This window comes from Rhagoletis zephyria, unplaced genomic scaffold, assembly GCF_001687245.7.
Source record: "Rhagoletis zephyria isolate East Lansing unplaced genomic scaffold, Rhagoletis_zephyria_1.1 Rzeph_scaffold_02322, whole genome shotgun sequence".
NCBI lineage: Eukaryota > Metazoa > Arthropoda > Insecta > Diptera > Tephritidae > Rhagoletis > Rhagoletis zephyria.
This window is the reverse complement of record NW_016159406.1, coordinates 61,694-78,292: the sequence shown is the minus strand read 5'-3', so window position 1 is coordinate 78,292 and position 16,599 is coordinate 61,694. Positions and strand designations below refer to the sequence as shown.

The window sequence follows — 16,599 nt, the reverse complement described above, 5'->3', positions numbered from 1 at the left end:
ATCGAAAATACTTTTTTCCTTGGAAATGACAAGACCATACCCCCTAATTTTATCCAGTTTTATGAGAAATATTATTGCATATTTTTACAAATTTTCATTTAGAGGTCGCGACCTATCGATTTAGGTCAGAAAATACGATTTTGTAGATTTATGAGTTTTTGAATGACTATTTTTGATTTGATTTCAAAAATCCAATATGATCTGAGAAGAGGATATATAGGCCTTTGAAATGGTATATATTGTATCTATTGTCGGACTTGGCTTGTTGGGATTTTTTATCGGGTAAAATAACCCATATTTCTCTTTAATTTTTTAAATTGTTACTTACCATCGATAATTTCCACATTTTCAAAATATGTAGTACTATCTAAAATTAAATCTATTTGTTGCAATCGCATAAAAATTGTCGAAGTTAGGCCACTTTTCTTAAATACGGCCCTGAATTTATATGGTTTATGTACCGGAATTTCAGATTTTTTGAGCAGTGTGGCTAAGGAATTAATCAAAATTGATTCATAAAATCGCTCTTTAGCAAAAAAATGGTTTTTCCAAAAATTTTAGTAAAATAGTATTGACACCGCCAGCTTATATCATTTAGTGTATCTCAAAAACCTACTTGACCGATCTCGACCAAATTTGGTATATACATTGTGCTGGTCATTGGTCAGGTGCTGGAAGATGGACTACGACCATCGTTCATGCCCAAATCCAGCGAAGCTTCTGAAAAGACGCGAAGTAGCCACTTTTGCCGAGGATGAAGACGACCGCTTTTAACTCTGTGAGTATAGCTTGTAAGACACTTACGGTTCTAATTACTAATAAGGTACCCTCTCTTTTCGATACTGGCAGTCCAATTAGTTTTGTAAAGGCGTCGTCACTGGACCCAAAACAACTAGGGAAAAAGCATGTGGTTAGAAGTTGCCCCTGTTATAAAGGCATCGGTGGAAGCAATAAAAACTATAAGAATGAGTAGAACTCCATTCTAAACGGTAGACAGATGTACAAATTGTAAGTAGAACCGTAAGTTTAAGATTTAGCCACATTTTTATTTTAATCCCCACTCATTTTCTCTAGCATTAAAATCATTATTTCCTTGATAAAAGGAATCAAAAAATATGGCCGACAGAAGGTACCGCTAGTTTACATGGTAGAAGATTTTTAATTTCGATTAAACTCAAATACATTGTTTGTTGGTCCAAATAATGAGACACGTATTTTATTCTTTGCTGGCATTTTTCGGAATTAAACGCGATTTTGTTTTTCAGGCAAAAATCGATTATTCGAATTGACAGTGAGATTTTTTTTTTTTAAATGCCCAAACTTCAATAAGATTCCAACAATGTTTTTTCTCAAATGTAGGTTAATTCATTGATAGAATGATATAATTATTGATTTTCATTATTTAAAATTTTTTATTTAAAAATAAACAAAAAGTGCAAATTTTTTTTTTTTTAATTTGAATTTCTCAAAAAGTGTATTTTTTTTTCTCTCAAACTTTTTTACCGGGAAAGGACACTTTGAACTACAATCAACCCAAATCTCTAACAGCGAAGATTGTTTTTTTCTGAGTTATGATTTTTTATAGAAAATATACGTTTTTGTGGTACATACTACAATATTCTTATATTGTTTAACTATTGTAAAAATAAACTATTAAAAATCAAAGCGATTATTTAGCAACTTAAGACTTAGAATTTAATGGGTTGTTAAACTGCATACTCAAAAAAATTCTACAAAAACTTGAAAATTTAGCTGAAACTTTGCAGATTTTTCATAATTTTTGCACAAAGTTTGAATGTGGATTTATATGGTTTTTTTATATAATGAGCTAGACTTTTATGGAAAAATAATAAAAAATTAAATATAACATTCATAGTGAAATTCGGAAAAATAATAAAAATTAAATATAACATTCATAGTGAAATTCGGACCGGAACTTATAGAATTAATTACAATACCAAACCTACTTAATATTTCAAAAAACTACTGGTTACCGTTGAAATATTACAATAACAGTTCTTAGCTTTTTCTTAGATTTTAAAAAAATTATACTACGAAATTTGCTTTAAACAATCATATTTCAGTTCACAAATTTTTTGGTTTTTCTTATCCTTAACTGAACTCCATTTTGCATACCTGGAAGTAATGTAGTCGTTATTAACCTGAAAAATGTTATTTTGTGTTTAAGAAAATCGGTTCGGGGAACTTATCAAGTTGGCGAGGAGTTTTCTTCTTCTTTTTCTAACCTTTCTTCAAAATCAATTTATCCTCGCTTCTTGTGATGATCTGGTCACACTGGTGGTAAGTTTATTACAACTCCAACTCGTGGGGAATTCCCCGATTTACGGCGAGTTTCAGTTTGCGTGGGGAATCAGGGAATGGTCCGCATTTGTGGGGAATTTAAGTTTACCTGGGTAACCGGGGTATGAACTGGAACTAGGGCAAATAGTTTTTATTTTTTTCTTCACAAATTTCATAATGATTTATAGAAATGTTAGTTGAAATGTATCACCCGTCACCGTGGAATGAGCCGTATGCAGTTTTGTAGCTCGTTCAATTCTTGTATAATAAAGTTTCAAATGGTTAAAAATTACCGTTGATTTTTTAGAACTCTCCTTGTAGCATTTGCTTTTATATAACGAAAAAACACAATTTATTTTTTTTTTTTTAAGAAAACCACAACTCCTTCGGCGAAAAAAAAAATATAATACGACAATTTTTAGGTACTTGGAACTGTCACTTTTTATACTAGAATTGAGTGGGCTACAAAACTGCATAGGTACTCAAAATTTTTCTAGAAAATCTAATTAAGCTCGAAATTTTTACGAAAGTTCGTTGGAATTTTTTAAATATTGCACAAAGTTTGAAACTTGGATTTAAACGGGTTTTGTTAAAGAATTAATTATATTTTTACTAGCCGGTCACAGATGCCCGAGGCTTCGCCAAGCACTGAATGTATGCATATGTATGTACATTTACGTTTTTGGAGAAAGAAATCATGTGTCAGCATGTACCTCGTTTATTATATACATAAACAATCTTGTCTGAATCCGTCCAGTAGCGTGTTTAAAAATCTCGCTGTTGTGGAAAGACACAACAAATTTACAACAAAAAAGCTACAATTAATGCCGTTGTAACCTTTTCAATATCTCAATTCTGTCGTCAATGGTGCATGGTGTAGGGCTGCCAGACGTCCCGGTTTTCCCGGACATGTCCCGGTTTTAGACTATTTGTCCCTTAAAATTTCCCGGGTTTCGTTTTTGAGTCCCGGTTTTTCATTTGATTGCACAAATTTGAATAAAAGTTCAAAAATCACTACACTAAGCGAAAAAACGCGTTGTAATATTCAGAAAAATGTTATGAATTTACTGAGGGAAATAACGCATAGTAAACATGAATATTTTCTATTTGATTATCGTTTAAAAATGTTCGTATTTAAAAATAATACTTTCATAACACGCACGCGTGGTGTTGATTCAAACGCAACATTTAAATGCACATTTACAAGTCTGGTGTAGCTGCATGCGCGAAGATGCTTGCCACAATTTGCTAATTTCCAGAGGGTCAGGGCTCAATTCCCATTACAACCAGCATGGAATTTAAATATTTTTTTAACTTAATTATGAAAAAGCAATCAGTAATTGCAAATCGCTTCATTTTAATATGGACGTATTTGAAGTGAATATTTTTATACTAAATACTAAAATTTGTATACTTAAATGTATTACGAGTTGGGTTGGCGCTCTTTCATATGCGTATTTTTTTAATTTAGCACGCTTTTTTAATTCTAAACTTCTTTCTCTCAGTGCACCGGTTTAATTTGTGAAATAGTCACATTTCGAGATAGTTGAACTTTGCACAAGCAATAGTTGATGATTCGTATATGTACCTAAATACGTTCAAAATGACGTGCACAGAGTTTTACAATTATATTAAGGAAAGGACAGAAGTTTTGAAACAAGTTCACAGCAACGAAAAATATGACTGATATTTTTATGTTATCTTGTACTTAAGTTTTTTTTCTTTCATGAAACCTAGAGTACAGTGCCGTACAAAATTATTGGCTCGGAGGCTCTTTCATCAGATCACAATTTCTAATCAGATCTTTTAGAAAAATTTTGAAAATGTAGCTTTTGGGCCAATTAATAAAGTGCAAGTCTGAAGTTGCCAGCAAATTTCGTTGATTTTTAGCATTTTTTTTGCTGACAGTGTCCTCCTTATAAAAAGAATTATTGAACATAGTTTGTATGAAAGAAACTCTCAGTAAAAACAATACAAAAAATCAACTAAAATTTAATGGGCTGCAAAACTTCATTTTAAAAATTTGTATAAAATCTGATTAGAATGTTGCAAATTTGTATGCAAATTTATTGAATTTTGCCGAGTTTAGCACAAAGTTTAAACTTTTTTTTTTATGTTTATTTCATACATTAGGTAGGTATAAACTGTATTTTTATAAAGAATAAAAGAAGGTTCATGCATTGTGAAAAATTCTCTGTGCTTTAGTTGTGATAAGTTGTTTTGTTTTGTTGGCGTACGGTGTAATTATCTCGTGATCTCATGTTTTTATGTTTTTGTTTTTGTATGTCAAAATAAAGTTTCACTACACCTTTCGCACGTCCAAATGAAAGAGAAGGGAGCGAGAGGCCCTCCCTAAAGTGTCCCGGTTTGGCAACAGAGATATCTGGTAGCCCTAGCATGGTGTCAAGTTAGCACTACATACTAAATTTTGTTCGAAAAAGGGTCAACTCAATTTTTTCCAGAAAAACGACAGCTACAAATTTTTTCTTTCCACAACAAATTTTAAAGTTAAAAGCTACAATTAATGGCATAGTAACATATTGGATATCTCAATTCTATCGACTAGGTGTATGGTGTCAAGTTAGCACTACATACCATTTTTTCTTAAAAAACGAGAGCTACANTAACACAACTACAAGAGAATTCTGCATTGTGAGGGTTATAATCCCTAAGTGCGGCCGAAGTCCGCCTATGCAGAAAGGTGTTCTCTGCAAAAGGTGTTCAGTGCCTTTTCTTCGCAACACAGAAAGAGAATTCTACGTTGTGAGGGTTATAATACCTAAGTGCGGCCGGAGGCCTCCTACGCAGAAAGGTGTTCTCTGCAAAAGGTGTTCAGTGCCTTTTCTTCGCAACACAGAAAGAGAATTCTACGTTGTGAGGGTTATAATACCTAAGTGCGGCCGGAGGCCTCCTACGCAGAAAGGTGTTCTCTGCAAATGGTGTTTTTTTATAATTATTTTACATTGATTCAATTTTTGTAAGAACTATACAACATATATATTAAGTACGTATACCAAATTAAAGGAAATTTCCTATTAAATGAGATCAAAATTTTCAAGATCCATCTATCAGTTTTTAAGAAATCTTGATTTCAAAAATTGCTTATTTTGAACTTTAACCTTTGATAATTTTTGTTGTTGTTGTTTGCCCAAAAAAAGAAGTATACCGCTATACTGAGCTCAATCATCTCTATCGATTCCAATATTTTTTTTTTTTTTTGAGATTTGGAGCCCAACTGCATTTTTTCCCAAAAAAAAAAAAATTTTTTTTTTTAATCAGAAGATTTCTATGAAAGGGATTTTACTAAATTTTGGGCAAAAACGGGGAATTTCATAGTCTAAATCGGGGAATTTTCAAAAATAAGTTGGCTACCCTCGTATGTAGGTATACAAAATAAACAATGCCTGCTGAAATTGTTTATTTTTTTTGTTTATTTTTGTGTAAGATAAACATGTTGGCATGCTCCTCGATTCAAAAAGCATGGACATACTCAATAGCAGCAACCAACGATATGCAAGCCGCTTCAGCCAAATACTCCTAATGCATATCCTCATAGTCAGTGAATTTATCAAGCATGCTGATAGAAATACTATATATAGCTCTACGCGTTTCCAATTTTGTGGAAAATGTATGAAAATGTTTTTAAAGATTATACCGGCTGTATACTCACTCGCCATGTTCTCTGCTATTTAATTCTTGTAATGTAGTGCTATTTGGAGGCACTTTTTCGTTGCCGATGTCGCTGCTTCTGCAATAACACAAAAACAAAACTCAGCTTGTGTTTTTTGGTGATAGATATTCACGTTGAGGATATAGTTTGGTGTTTCGATGTTAAATTGTGAACTGTATCCACTTGTATTTTAGTTGCACAAAAATTTAAAGATCAATTTTTCGGTTCTGTTACGATCTGCTCGGATTTTTTGTCTGGTACGTCTGCGACCGATTACTTGGCACTCGGCGTTAAAAAAAAACCATAAAATGTGTATAAATCACGAAGATTCCGCGTTCTTTTGGTGAACGTTTCCTTTTTATATTAAAGACACTTCTAGCTTATTTTCACTGGCTTTTTATTAACTTGTTTTATTTTAATTTAATTTAATAAATACATAAATCGTCACGCATTTAAACACTAGCACTTCCTTTCTTCAACACAAACGACAAAACATTGATTTGTCTCGCTCTTTTTGTCTAGTGAAAAATACCATTCTGCAGTGTTGCTTCTTTAAAATTTTAGCCTGCCAATCAACAAGAAAATGGCGTATGCAAATATAAGGTTAGGTAAGTTAATTCAAGTGAATTAGTTTATACATTTAAATGTGCACATTTTTAATTTACTTCAAAAGCGTCAATATTAACAAACCCTTACTCAAAATATTTCAATAAAATAATTTCAAGTGGGAGGATTATTGTAAAGAAGCAACACTAATGCTGTATAGTGCTGCCATATGTTCGAGCACAATTTAAAATGCACAATTAGGGTGGTTCAATTACTAATTACTAAATTGAAAGGGAAAAATGTTGGTTACGAAGCTTATGCCACCATACACTGCTTGCAGCTGAGAAGGGTGCTGAAAACCTGAGAAGCTTAGGTCCAATTTGAAATGATTATTTAAACGGCAGTTAAGTGTAATTTTGGATTGTTGTTTAAATGCCGTTTAGCTTTCGTTGGATTTCAGATCAGCTTAATGCCAAACAATTGGCAGCACTGCTGCTTGTTCCTAGAAATTGAAGTTGGATTTGTTGGTTTATTTACATTTTGTGCTGAACGGCTTCTTGTTTTTTTGGTGGGATTGATTAAACAACCTACCCATCAATCTTGGTTGTTTGGTACCAATACGGGGATTCATATCTCATATTTAAATAGGTAATATTGGCATTTCAAGTGCAGATTGAAGGTATGATCTGAAAATGAGTAGTGGGAGTTAATCAGCTACATATAAAAGCGAAAGTACATAACGTCCATTGCGTCACCGTCACCACCACCGGCAGTTGTCAAAAAAGTTGAATCGGTGTATTTGTATGAAGTAAGTCACATGTACAAGCTGACGGTGATGGTGCCGCACAAATTAACTCAACTATCAGCTTTGCTTATGCGTCTGTGTCAAAGTACAACTATTCAGTGTTTTGTTTACAGGTTTGAACGTAAATTGTTTCAGTTTGAGAAAATTTTAATATTTATGGGAAAGCTAAATTTAAAATATAATAGAGGAAAAACTAGAACAAGAAAGAAAGAAAGAAATTTAAAAAGTAAAACATGTTCTTTGCTGGTAGTTGGGGTGTTCACAGTTTGTTCCAAATAGCGTCTCAAAATGTAGACGTCTACATTTTAAGACGTTTTTTAACCGTAAAACCTGTGGTGTTGTTGTTTCCCATACAAAATTGGAAAACGACGCCGTCTACATTTTGTCACACTCAAAGGTATGTTTTTTACGCGTCTACATTTTGCAACCTCGCAGCAGGGTTGCATTATGGCAATACTAATCACATTTTTTTTATTTATTGGGCACGTTTTCTGTATTTGCATTTAATTTGAGCGCAATTTCTGATGAAAAGAAACAAATCAAGGAAAAGAAATAACAAATATTAGGAATTGGTAATTAAGTTAAATAATTACAATTTTTCAGAAACAAAATCGAAAGGCGACATATAAAAAAGCACGCAAAGAAGAAATGTCTGGCAACACCAGCAAAGTTTTGGGACGATTTTGCGACGACTGCTAGAAAGGGGTGCTCACAGTTTGATGCTAAAGATGTCTCAAAATGTAGACGTCTACATTTTCAGACACAATTTGGAACGAACTGTGAACACCCCAAGTGATTTTTAAAATTTGAACGCTAATGACCTACAGATGTCGCGAAAAACAAATAGTTTATCGACTTGGTTTCGAAAGGAAACGTATGCAAAGGTTTGCAAATTCAGGTGCACTTGATTATTTTTTTTTCCAAAAAAAATTTATGATGAGGGATTTCCGAACATAATTTTTTTGCAGTTATACCTCCCATATTTTCCTTAATGCTGAACTCCGGGGTTAGCAATCTAAAGCCCACCCGAAAAAAATTTGTTTGATGAACATTTTTGCGATTTGCAGTTTTTAGTATAATTTAGTGAACGCTATAGGGAACTGAAGAAGGAAGCGAGACGTATTTGCCGCAATAAGAAGAGAGAGGCCTCCTCTGCGTTGGAAAGACCAGGTGGAGAAGGACTTGGCTTCACTTGGCATTTTCAATTGGCGTCAGTTAGCACAGAAGAGAAATGACTGGCGTGCTGTTTTGGACTCGGCCAAAATCGCTTAGGCGGTTACAGCGCCAAATAAGAAGAAGAAGAGTAGTGAACGCTAGAAAAATTTGTATTTATCACAAAATTATAAGAAACACAAATTTTCTTAGAACCTTATATATGTCGCAATTCATTAAAAATAAAATCTTGATTTGCATAATTGGTGACACCCTATCGCCAACTAAGAAGTTCGACGTTTGGCAACTTATTTACAAGCACCTAGCTGCTAGAGATGGGCAAAACGGTGATTTTACAATCACTGTGAAAACTGTTACTGTGATTTCCTGAAAGCTGTGACTTTAATCGGTGATTCGAATCACTATTTTAGAATTATGTGAATTTTCGATAGTACAGCTTGATACAGCCATGAAAAAAGCCAACGCAATAAGCACTCCATAATTTTATAATACCGTTATTAAAATGCAATTCGTAAAGCTTTAAATGTATATTAGTTTCATATTATTACATTTTTAAATAAAAAGTGACAAGTTTCTGTGTTGCTGAAAATGTAAATATAAGTTATATAAACATTTATTGTATAGATGAGTATTTTGAATTTGAATTTAAAAATAGAAGCATCTCCGTTTTTGCTGGACTCAACCAAGATCTTCTATCTGTTACGATCAACCCAGCCTTTGAGAAAATGCGCTCACACGGAACAGATGTGCAAATGGCACTGAGTTTTTCTTTAGCGACCTCTGCCAAAACTGGAAACATATATTGGCTTGAAAAATAGGAAAACGGTGATTTATATTCTTAATCACTGTGATAAACGGTGACTTGAAAATCGCTGTGAAAAAGTCGCCGATAGTGATTTTTTGCCCATCACTACTAGCTGCATTTCTCCAAATATTTATATTTTTAGCAAATTGTGAAAAAAGCATACACCGTAAAATTAAGTGTGATTGTGAAATACAAAGGGGACATCGACTCCAGTTTATAACTTGTTAGAGCAAAAGAAACGAATTGGACTGCAACGATGGCGACAGGCAAAACATCCTCATCAACCCCTAAAAATTACGAGTACGATTGTACCCGTAAATGTCGTTGGGTTCAGCATGGAAACTGCATTACTGCAGCATTAACAAAACGTTCAATTGGAGATGAACAGCTTGGGGCTTTCATAGCAAAGACCTGCGCCAACTACACCGATATTGTGGATGATCTGGTATTTGTTTTTTGCATTGAGGAATTGTTTATTAATACACAAATATTTACATACACATGCATACGTATGCACGCATTTTATAGGGTCGATCAGCCGTGCATTTGGCTGCCTCAGTGAATCGTTATGCTATATTGGAATGGCTTCTTAACCAGGTACACTCGCTCCTTTATGTATAGTGTTAGGTCTACTTTGTGTTTTTCCAGGGGGCGATTATAAATGGTCGTGATTACGAGTCTGGCTCTAGTGCACTTCATCGTGCCATCTATTATGGCTGCATAGATTGCGCGGTTTTGCTCTTACGGTATGGTGCTAGTACGGAGTTACTGGATGAGGACACACGTTGTGCTCTGCAGAATATCTGTCGAGCGCGTGATTTTTCCGTTTTTGCAAATGTGTAAGTTGAATTAATATTTAGCTGTGGATGCCACAAAGCCAAATTGAACATGATTAATAATTTGAGTGGATTCATTAATTTTTAGTTAATTTTATCACGTTGAAAATATGTAAAAATGTATGTGTGTACCTATGTTCAAATGTATTTACAATTCCAGGCCCAGTAGCAATGAAATCTTGGGTTGGGGTACGAATAAAAACTACAACTTAGGAACTGGTAATGCTGAACCCACCGATACACCACAATCGATAGACTTTTTTCGAAAAGAACACATATCAATTGAATCTGTAGCGCTAGGGGCCTACCACAGTCTCTTTTTGGATAAAAAGGGATTGCTCTATGCGGTAGGGCATGGCGAAGGCGGGCGTTTAGGTACGTGTAATATAACTAGTACGTCCATTGTATTGATAATGTGCATTTGTTTTTTTGTAGGAATTGGTGGCGAACACAGTTTAGCTACACCAAAAAAAGTTAAGGTCCCTATAAAAAACGCCGGAGAAAAATTAATATGCATAAGCGCGGCACGTAAACACTCACTATTGCTAACTAATCGTTCCGCAGTTTATGCATGCGGCTTAAATGAAGATAAACAATTAGGTGTTCGTGATGCTGGTGAAAAATTGCCTGTGTTCCGTGAAGTAATAACATTGCGAGATCTAAATGTCGCAGGTCTCATGCGCGTAATTGCGAGAGACTATCACTCAATTGCATACTCTGAACAATGTATTTACATGTGGGGTACAAATCACGGTCAAATGGGTATAGATGGTAGTGAAAAAACGGTTCCGCTACCAAAACAAGTACGTACGTTTTTACTTCAATTAAAATCAAAATCTAAAGCATCCACTAAATTATAGTTAAAATTGCCGCCAAGAACAACTATCGATTTCGTCGAAGGAAATAATTCGGCCACTGTCGTTTATACGAAAGATATCAACATCTTATTGTACTTCAATGGCAAAATGCGCTCAATTAAACCACCAAAGTAAGCCAATCTTTCAACTCTATCAATATCTATTGGTTTTTATTTTCATATGCGTAATACATACTATTTTTAAAGAATATTCCATTCTTAAAGAATATTAAAACGAATATTTTACTTATGTTTCTGTTTTTTATTTAAATATCTTTTACAGTTTTGAAGCAGTGAAAAGCATTTCAGTTGTTGGTGGTGACACATCTAAGTCTGGCAAGGGGACTGCTACCGCTTTAAAATTGCTCATGTTAACTCAAACCAATGTAATTTTTCTTTGGTATGAAATGACCCAACAATTTTACAGGTTTGTATTGTCGAGTTGAGTTTGAAGAGCAATGGTAAATCTGCTTGTCTTTGTAGGTGTAGTTTTTCGCATATTCGCATTTCACAAATAGATAGAATATTTTATAAGTCCAATCAAGTCTTCATACTGTCGCAAGGAGATGTATTTAAAGGCAAATGTCAGCAAGTGCCAGTTCCGACTTATATCACAAAGAGCGAAAATCAAAAACATCCTTCATCCACGGCCAACATTTGGAGTAGTTGTGATCAGAATAGAACAGAAATTTCCAAAGATCACATGATTCGCATAGAACTGCAAAGATTTTCTAGCATAGATAGAGCCGTAGACATATTCTGTGATGACGATTTTACCTCATTCGTTGTACTACAGGAATCATCTGTAAAATATTTTAAACTGCCAAATTTGACACCAGAGGAATATAGTTTTAAAAAACTCTACAATGAAATGGATGAATTTGATGCTGTACATGACGTAGTGTTTCATGTTGACAGTGAGACCTACGCGGCGCACAAGTTCCTTATATATGCGCGAGCACCTGGCTTACGAGACATTATAAAGTCATATGAAGACGAACATATCTACTTAAATCTCAAACGTATGACTGGAAAGATGTTCGAATTAATGCTAAAACATATATACACTAATCAATTTCCAAATGAAGATGGTAAATGAGCTAGATGCATTTGACTTTATTTTATAATTGTTTACATGTAATGTTCGATAATTGCAGATTTGGACAACATTCAGCATAGCTTAGGCCCTGATTGCCCAGCCGAACGTGGCGATGTGGGCCGGCTCTTCCTAGAATTCGTAGAAAAGTTTAAAATACAAAATTTGGCCAGTTTTTTGCAAAGGTTATGCACACAAATTAACACTTTCATTGCATCCATTTATATTTAAATTTACAACTTACAGCTTTTTAAAGCAGTCTTCATTTTATTTGCCCCAAATTGCTGATAAATCAAAGTTTCGTTTTAATCGTTTATATCATGGCGACTTTCCGGAGCTTTACGATGTGCGCATCATTTCCGAAGGTGATGCCATTATACCAGCACATAAATGTATCCTAGTAGCGCGTCTGGAATACTTCAGTATGATGTTCACCCACACCTGGGCCGAACAGAGCACCATCAATTTAAGCACAATACCGCCAGAGTATATGCGCCCTATTGTGGAGTTTTTATACAGCGCTGATGTAGAACATTTCCGCAAACAAAATTACTCAGAAACCTTTCTGTATAACATGATTGTTTACTGCGATCAATTCTTTATAGAACGTTTGCGTAAAGTTTGTGAAATTTTAATACTGGACAAAATAACTATACGCAAATGTGGAGAAATGTTGGTCTTTGCACACATGTACAATTGTGATGTTTTGAAAAAAGGTTGCTTACAATTTATTTGCTTGAATTTAGCACGCATTTTAAACTATAAAAGTTTGGATATGTGTGAACCAGACGCGTTGAAGTGTATAAACGAGGAATATAGGAAAATGTTTAAAGACGTCTTCGATTATCGTATGATAACCCGCGATTCAGATGCTGTGGATGATGAGTTGCTATTAAGCTTTGTGGATGATTTTCGGGTGGATCTAAGCTATCGAATGGATGAAGACGAAGTGAGTTATATGATAGTATATTTTTAATGAATAGTAGATCACTTAAAATACTATTAATTATTTAGTTACAATTTGAAGTATTTCATTCAAAGTATTTATGCTTTCTTCCACGACTGATATTTTCAGGAAGCGCTATTGAAGGCAGCAGCGAAATTAAAGTTAAAAGAAAACAGAAATAACATGAATGCCAAGCGGCAATATGAGCGAGAAGCGATATCCTCTATGCTGGAGTCAATAAATATAAATGAAAGAAATTCAAAAATTGCTCAGGACGGGCAATCGAAAGTAACGAAGGAAGCTGCAGAGGCTGCGGAAAAACTGCAAGCAGAAGCACGTACTTGGATGAAAGTTGCCGATAAAAAAGAACAAAAGAAACGACTAGCTCTCGATAGTTCGTTTAAAATAAACGAAGTTTTGAATGGCGAAGATAAACCAAAGGTTGAACTTATGCCCTTAACTAAAAAAAATGCTGATAACAATACGCCAATGACGCCGGTTACAAAGTCTACCAAAACCCCTGAAAAATTATCACCCTCGGACGATAGTACAAGGGGATCTGCTAAAGGTTACAGTTTGAATTTAGCTGACTTTACACCTCCTTCGCGAGAGAAACTCTCGCAAAAACAGCGAAAGCGTCTCTCTTCGGAATCAACATGGCGTGCCCCAGCAACAACAGACAGCAAAACTGTTACTGTGCCAACACCACAGCCGAATGCCTGGGGAGTTTTGCCACAAGCTTCGCCGAATGCTTCGTATTCGGTGTCTCCACCCACTGGGAGTAGTGAAGATCCGAGTTCGTTTGCAAATATGATGCGAAGTGGCGTTAATAGTGGTAGTAGTAGCAACGCTACGAATAACACAGACAATAGTTTTTCACGAATTTTGGCCGACGAACGCAAGCAGCGCGACTATTATGAGCGAATGCGTAGTAAGTCGTTGGCATTGACACAAATAGAGGAATTGGCAATAGCTGAGTTACGTGAGTTTTACAATGTTGACAATGTGACTGATGAGGAAATAACCATCGAAAGAAAGATATTGCCTACGACAATGAATTTCGCTGTTTGGCAACGGCATTGAAATGATGGTAGAATGTGTTTATGAATGGGTCACTGCAGGCAGATGTATGTAAAAAGTAGGCAGAAAGTAAGAAAAAAATAACTTGAAGCCTTTGGGCTGAATTGACTTCGGATACCGATTTAATTTTATTAAGAAAAAGTAAGTAATAAGATGACAAATTTTTTTTTATAATTTATTTATGTATGTATATAAATTTGATTTTGGACCGCAAGTGTTTAATAATACAATAGTACATATGGTATATGTATGTAGGACGTACATCAATAATAAATAATACAATGCAAAACTATTTAAATTAAACAAATATATATTTTGCATATACATACAAGCATAAAAAGTTCTTAAACACACAACAAAATGCCATTATGAGGCACTTAAGACTAATTAAATACTAAGCAGATAATACATTGCTAAACCAAAACCATTGTAGCTGTCAAAATATTAAAGGGAATATTAATATTAAAATTAAAATTATAAACAAACAACAAATACAAAAACATGTACTAAATAAAAGAAACAATAATAAACCAAAAATAACGGGACCTTTCTAAGTTAAAAGCATTCCTTCCGGAAGGCAAACCCATACTGATCGCATTTATAACGTAACGTTTTGCCAAGTTGTGGCGGACCGCAGTAGAAAACCGTAACTTTGCCTTTCTTCTGTGCCAACAGCTGTTTGAATACCTTATCCCAGTTAGGACGGCCTGCATTCGTGCGTGTTTTGAGGCCAGTAATGAGATCTCGCTTGCCCTACAAAACAATCAAGTAACGTCGAAGCTAAAGTAATGAAAAGTATTCACATAAGTATGTATATGTAACAAATACCTTTTCATGCAATAAATCTAAAGCCAACTGCAATCCGACAGCCTTCATATCGGTACGCTGCAGTGCACTTGTTATGTACATATGCATATCGAGAAATCTATATAATAATTTTAATGAAATCGTTATATTCATTTGTATGAAAAATCGAAAATACATACCTCTCCATTGGACCACCCAATTCGGCCTGTTCAATTTCAAGTTGTGATAACAAATTGACAAACCATTCGAATGAACGCTGATCGCGGTTGATCCAGAAGAAATCCACTTTTCGCAAATTCATCACCGTTTTCGGTATATCACTAGCCCATTCAAAATGGCAGCGGGGACAGGTGTGCCGTGCCTTCCAGTAACGATGCATTATCGATTGCAAAATAGAAGCGAACGGTGTGACGCCGATACCAGTGCCGATGAGTACAGCGTGTTGAGCACCAAAAATATGACTCGATGGTGCACCATATGGGCCATCGATGAAAATCTTTGCGAAAGAAATAAAGAAAAGCATTTGGACAATAAATGTTTGAAAATCATATTTCACAAATATTTATAAAGAAGTGTATAATTCCCAAACCTCTAGTACGCCAGCATCTAGTGTAACCTTGCTACCAGAGTTAGTGTTGCCTTGTGGAGGAAGACTGCCGTGGCTACCGTGATTTTTGATGGATGTCGAAAGGGAACGCAAGAATGTTGGTCTGCGAAAACGACCAACCTTAGTGCGTGCTGATGGATCCTTTTGGTGAAAATTCGAAACATGATTTTTGCATTTATTTTATCATTTCTAGCCAATTAAAAAATTTAGCATGTTTTGTGTAGATACATAGTAGATATGTATGTATGTATTTATGAAAAGATGAGTACAATGTGTAATATAAATTAGAAATAGTAATTGTCTTAGTTTGCAAGGTAGTGTCACCATATTGAAAAATATTAGTATTTGCTGAGAGAGTAGAATTAGTATTTAATAAATATATACATACATATACATAATAGTTCACGTAATTATATACCAAATTTTTTTCCTACACTATTAAATAGCTTTCCAAGTAATGTCGGGTTTTTAAAGTTACGAAAAATATTTGCAATGCTTTTCAAGTAAATTTTTGTGTAAAAATATTGTTCATATTGTCCAAAACTATGTATATGTATAAATTGAACTTTCAAACTTTATACAGAATTTTAAAAAAATTTTCATCAAAATATTGAACTTTTTAAACTGAATTCAAAGAAAATTTTTGGGTATGCCGTGACATGGCTTCATATAAGAAGTGGAATTTATAAAAGCTGGCTTTAGTTTTTTTTTTAATTTTTTTATTCCATAAGAAATCCACGTTTATACGAAAAAAGTGCAAACAGCCGCAAAAAAAACTATATTAAAAATCAAAGCGTTTTTTGCCGCTTAAGACTGCACCTATTTTACTAGAATTTCATGCGCCATGTAACTTGCAAACTTAAAACAATTCTGAAAATCAAAATGAAAAAATTAAAATTTTGAGGAAAATTTGTTGAATTTTTTTAAGGTCTGTATAAAGTTTGATAGTAGATTTATGTATATGAATTTCAACCAATTCGCCCTGAATTCAATTTGGCAGGGGTTGAAATTCACTCGGAAGTAAATTGCAGAGCCAGCCGGTTTACAAAACAAAAAAAAAAAAAAAAAAAA

General features: G+C 34.3%; 2 protein-coding genes across 7 annotated transcripts in view; one reads left to right on the top strand and one right to left on the bottom strand.

Annotated features, from left to right (window-relative positions):
* Positions 1 to 9,540: 9,540 nt before the first annotated feature.
* LOC108366583 (inhibitor of Bruton tyrosine kinase) lies at positions 9,541 to 14,175 on the top strand. The gene is made up of 11 exons (XM_017621032.1): positions 9,541 to 9,745; positions 9,829 to 9,897; positions 9,949 to 10,139; positions 10,297 to 10,511; positions 10,572 to 10,939; positions 10,997 to 11,124; positions 11,276 to 11,419; positions 11,476 to 12,083; positions 12,150 to 12,273; positions 12,335 to 13,037; positions 13,164 to 14,175. Exons 1-11 carry the CDS (start codon positions 9,557 to 9,559, stop codon positions 14,115 to 14,117), a joined length of 3,693 nt encoding a protein of 1,230 aa, XP_017476521.1. The 5' UTR covers positions 9,541 to 9,556; the 3' UTR covers positions 14,118 to 14,175.
* A 98-nt stretch (positions 14,176 to 14,273) lies between these two features.
* Positions 14,274 to 16,599, bottom strand: part of Nox (NADPH oxidase) — a 29,917-nt gene continuing 27,591 nt past the window's right edge. For 4 of the 6 annotated variants that reach the window (XM_017621026.1, XM_017621024.1, XM_017621029.1 and 1 more), the window contains 4 exons: positions 15,511 to 15,669; positions 15,101 to 15,417; positions 14,943 to 15,039; positions 14,670 to 14,867 (listed from right to left, as the gene is read on the bottom strand). In XM_017621026.1, coding sequence (XP_017476515.1) covers positions 14,670 to 14,867; positions 14,943 to 15,039; positions 15,101 to 15,417; positions 15,511 to 15,669 — 771 coding nt within the window. Of the gene's footprint in view, positions 14,868 to 14,942; positions 15,040 to 15,100; positions 15,418 to 15,510; positions 15,670 to 16,599 lie in introns of all 6 variants that reach the window. The other 2 variants (XM_017621028.1, XM_017621030.1) reach the window with 2 other exon arrangements.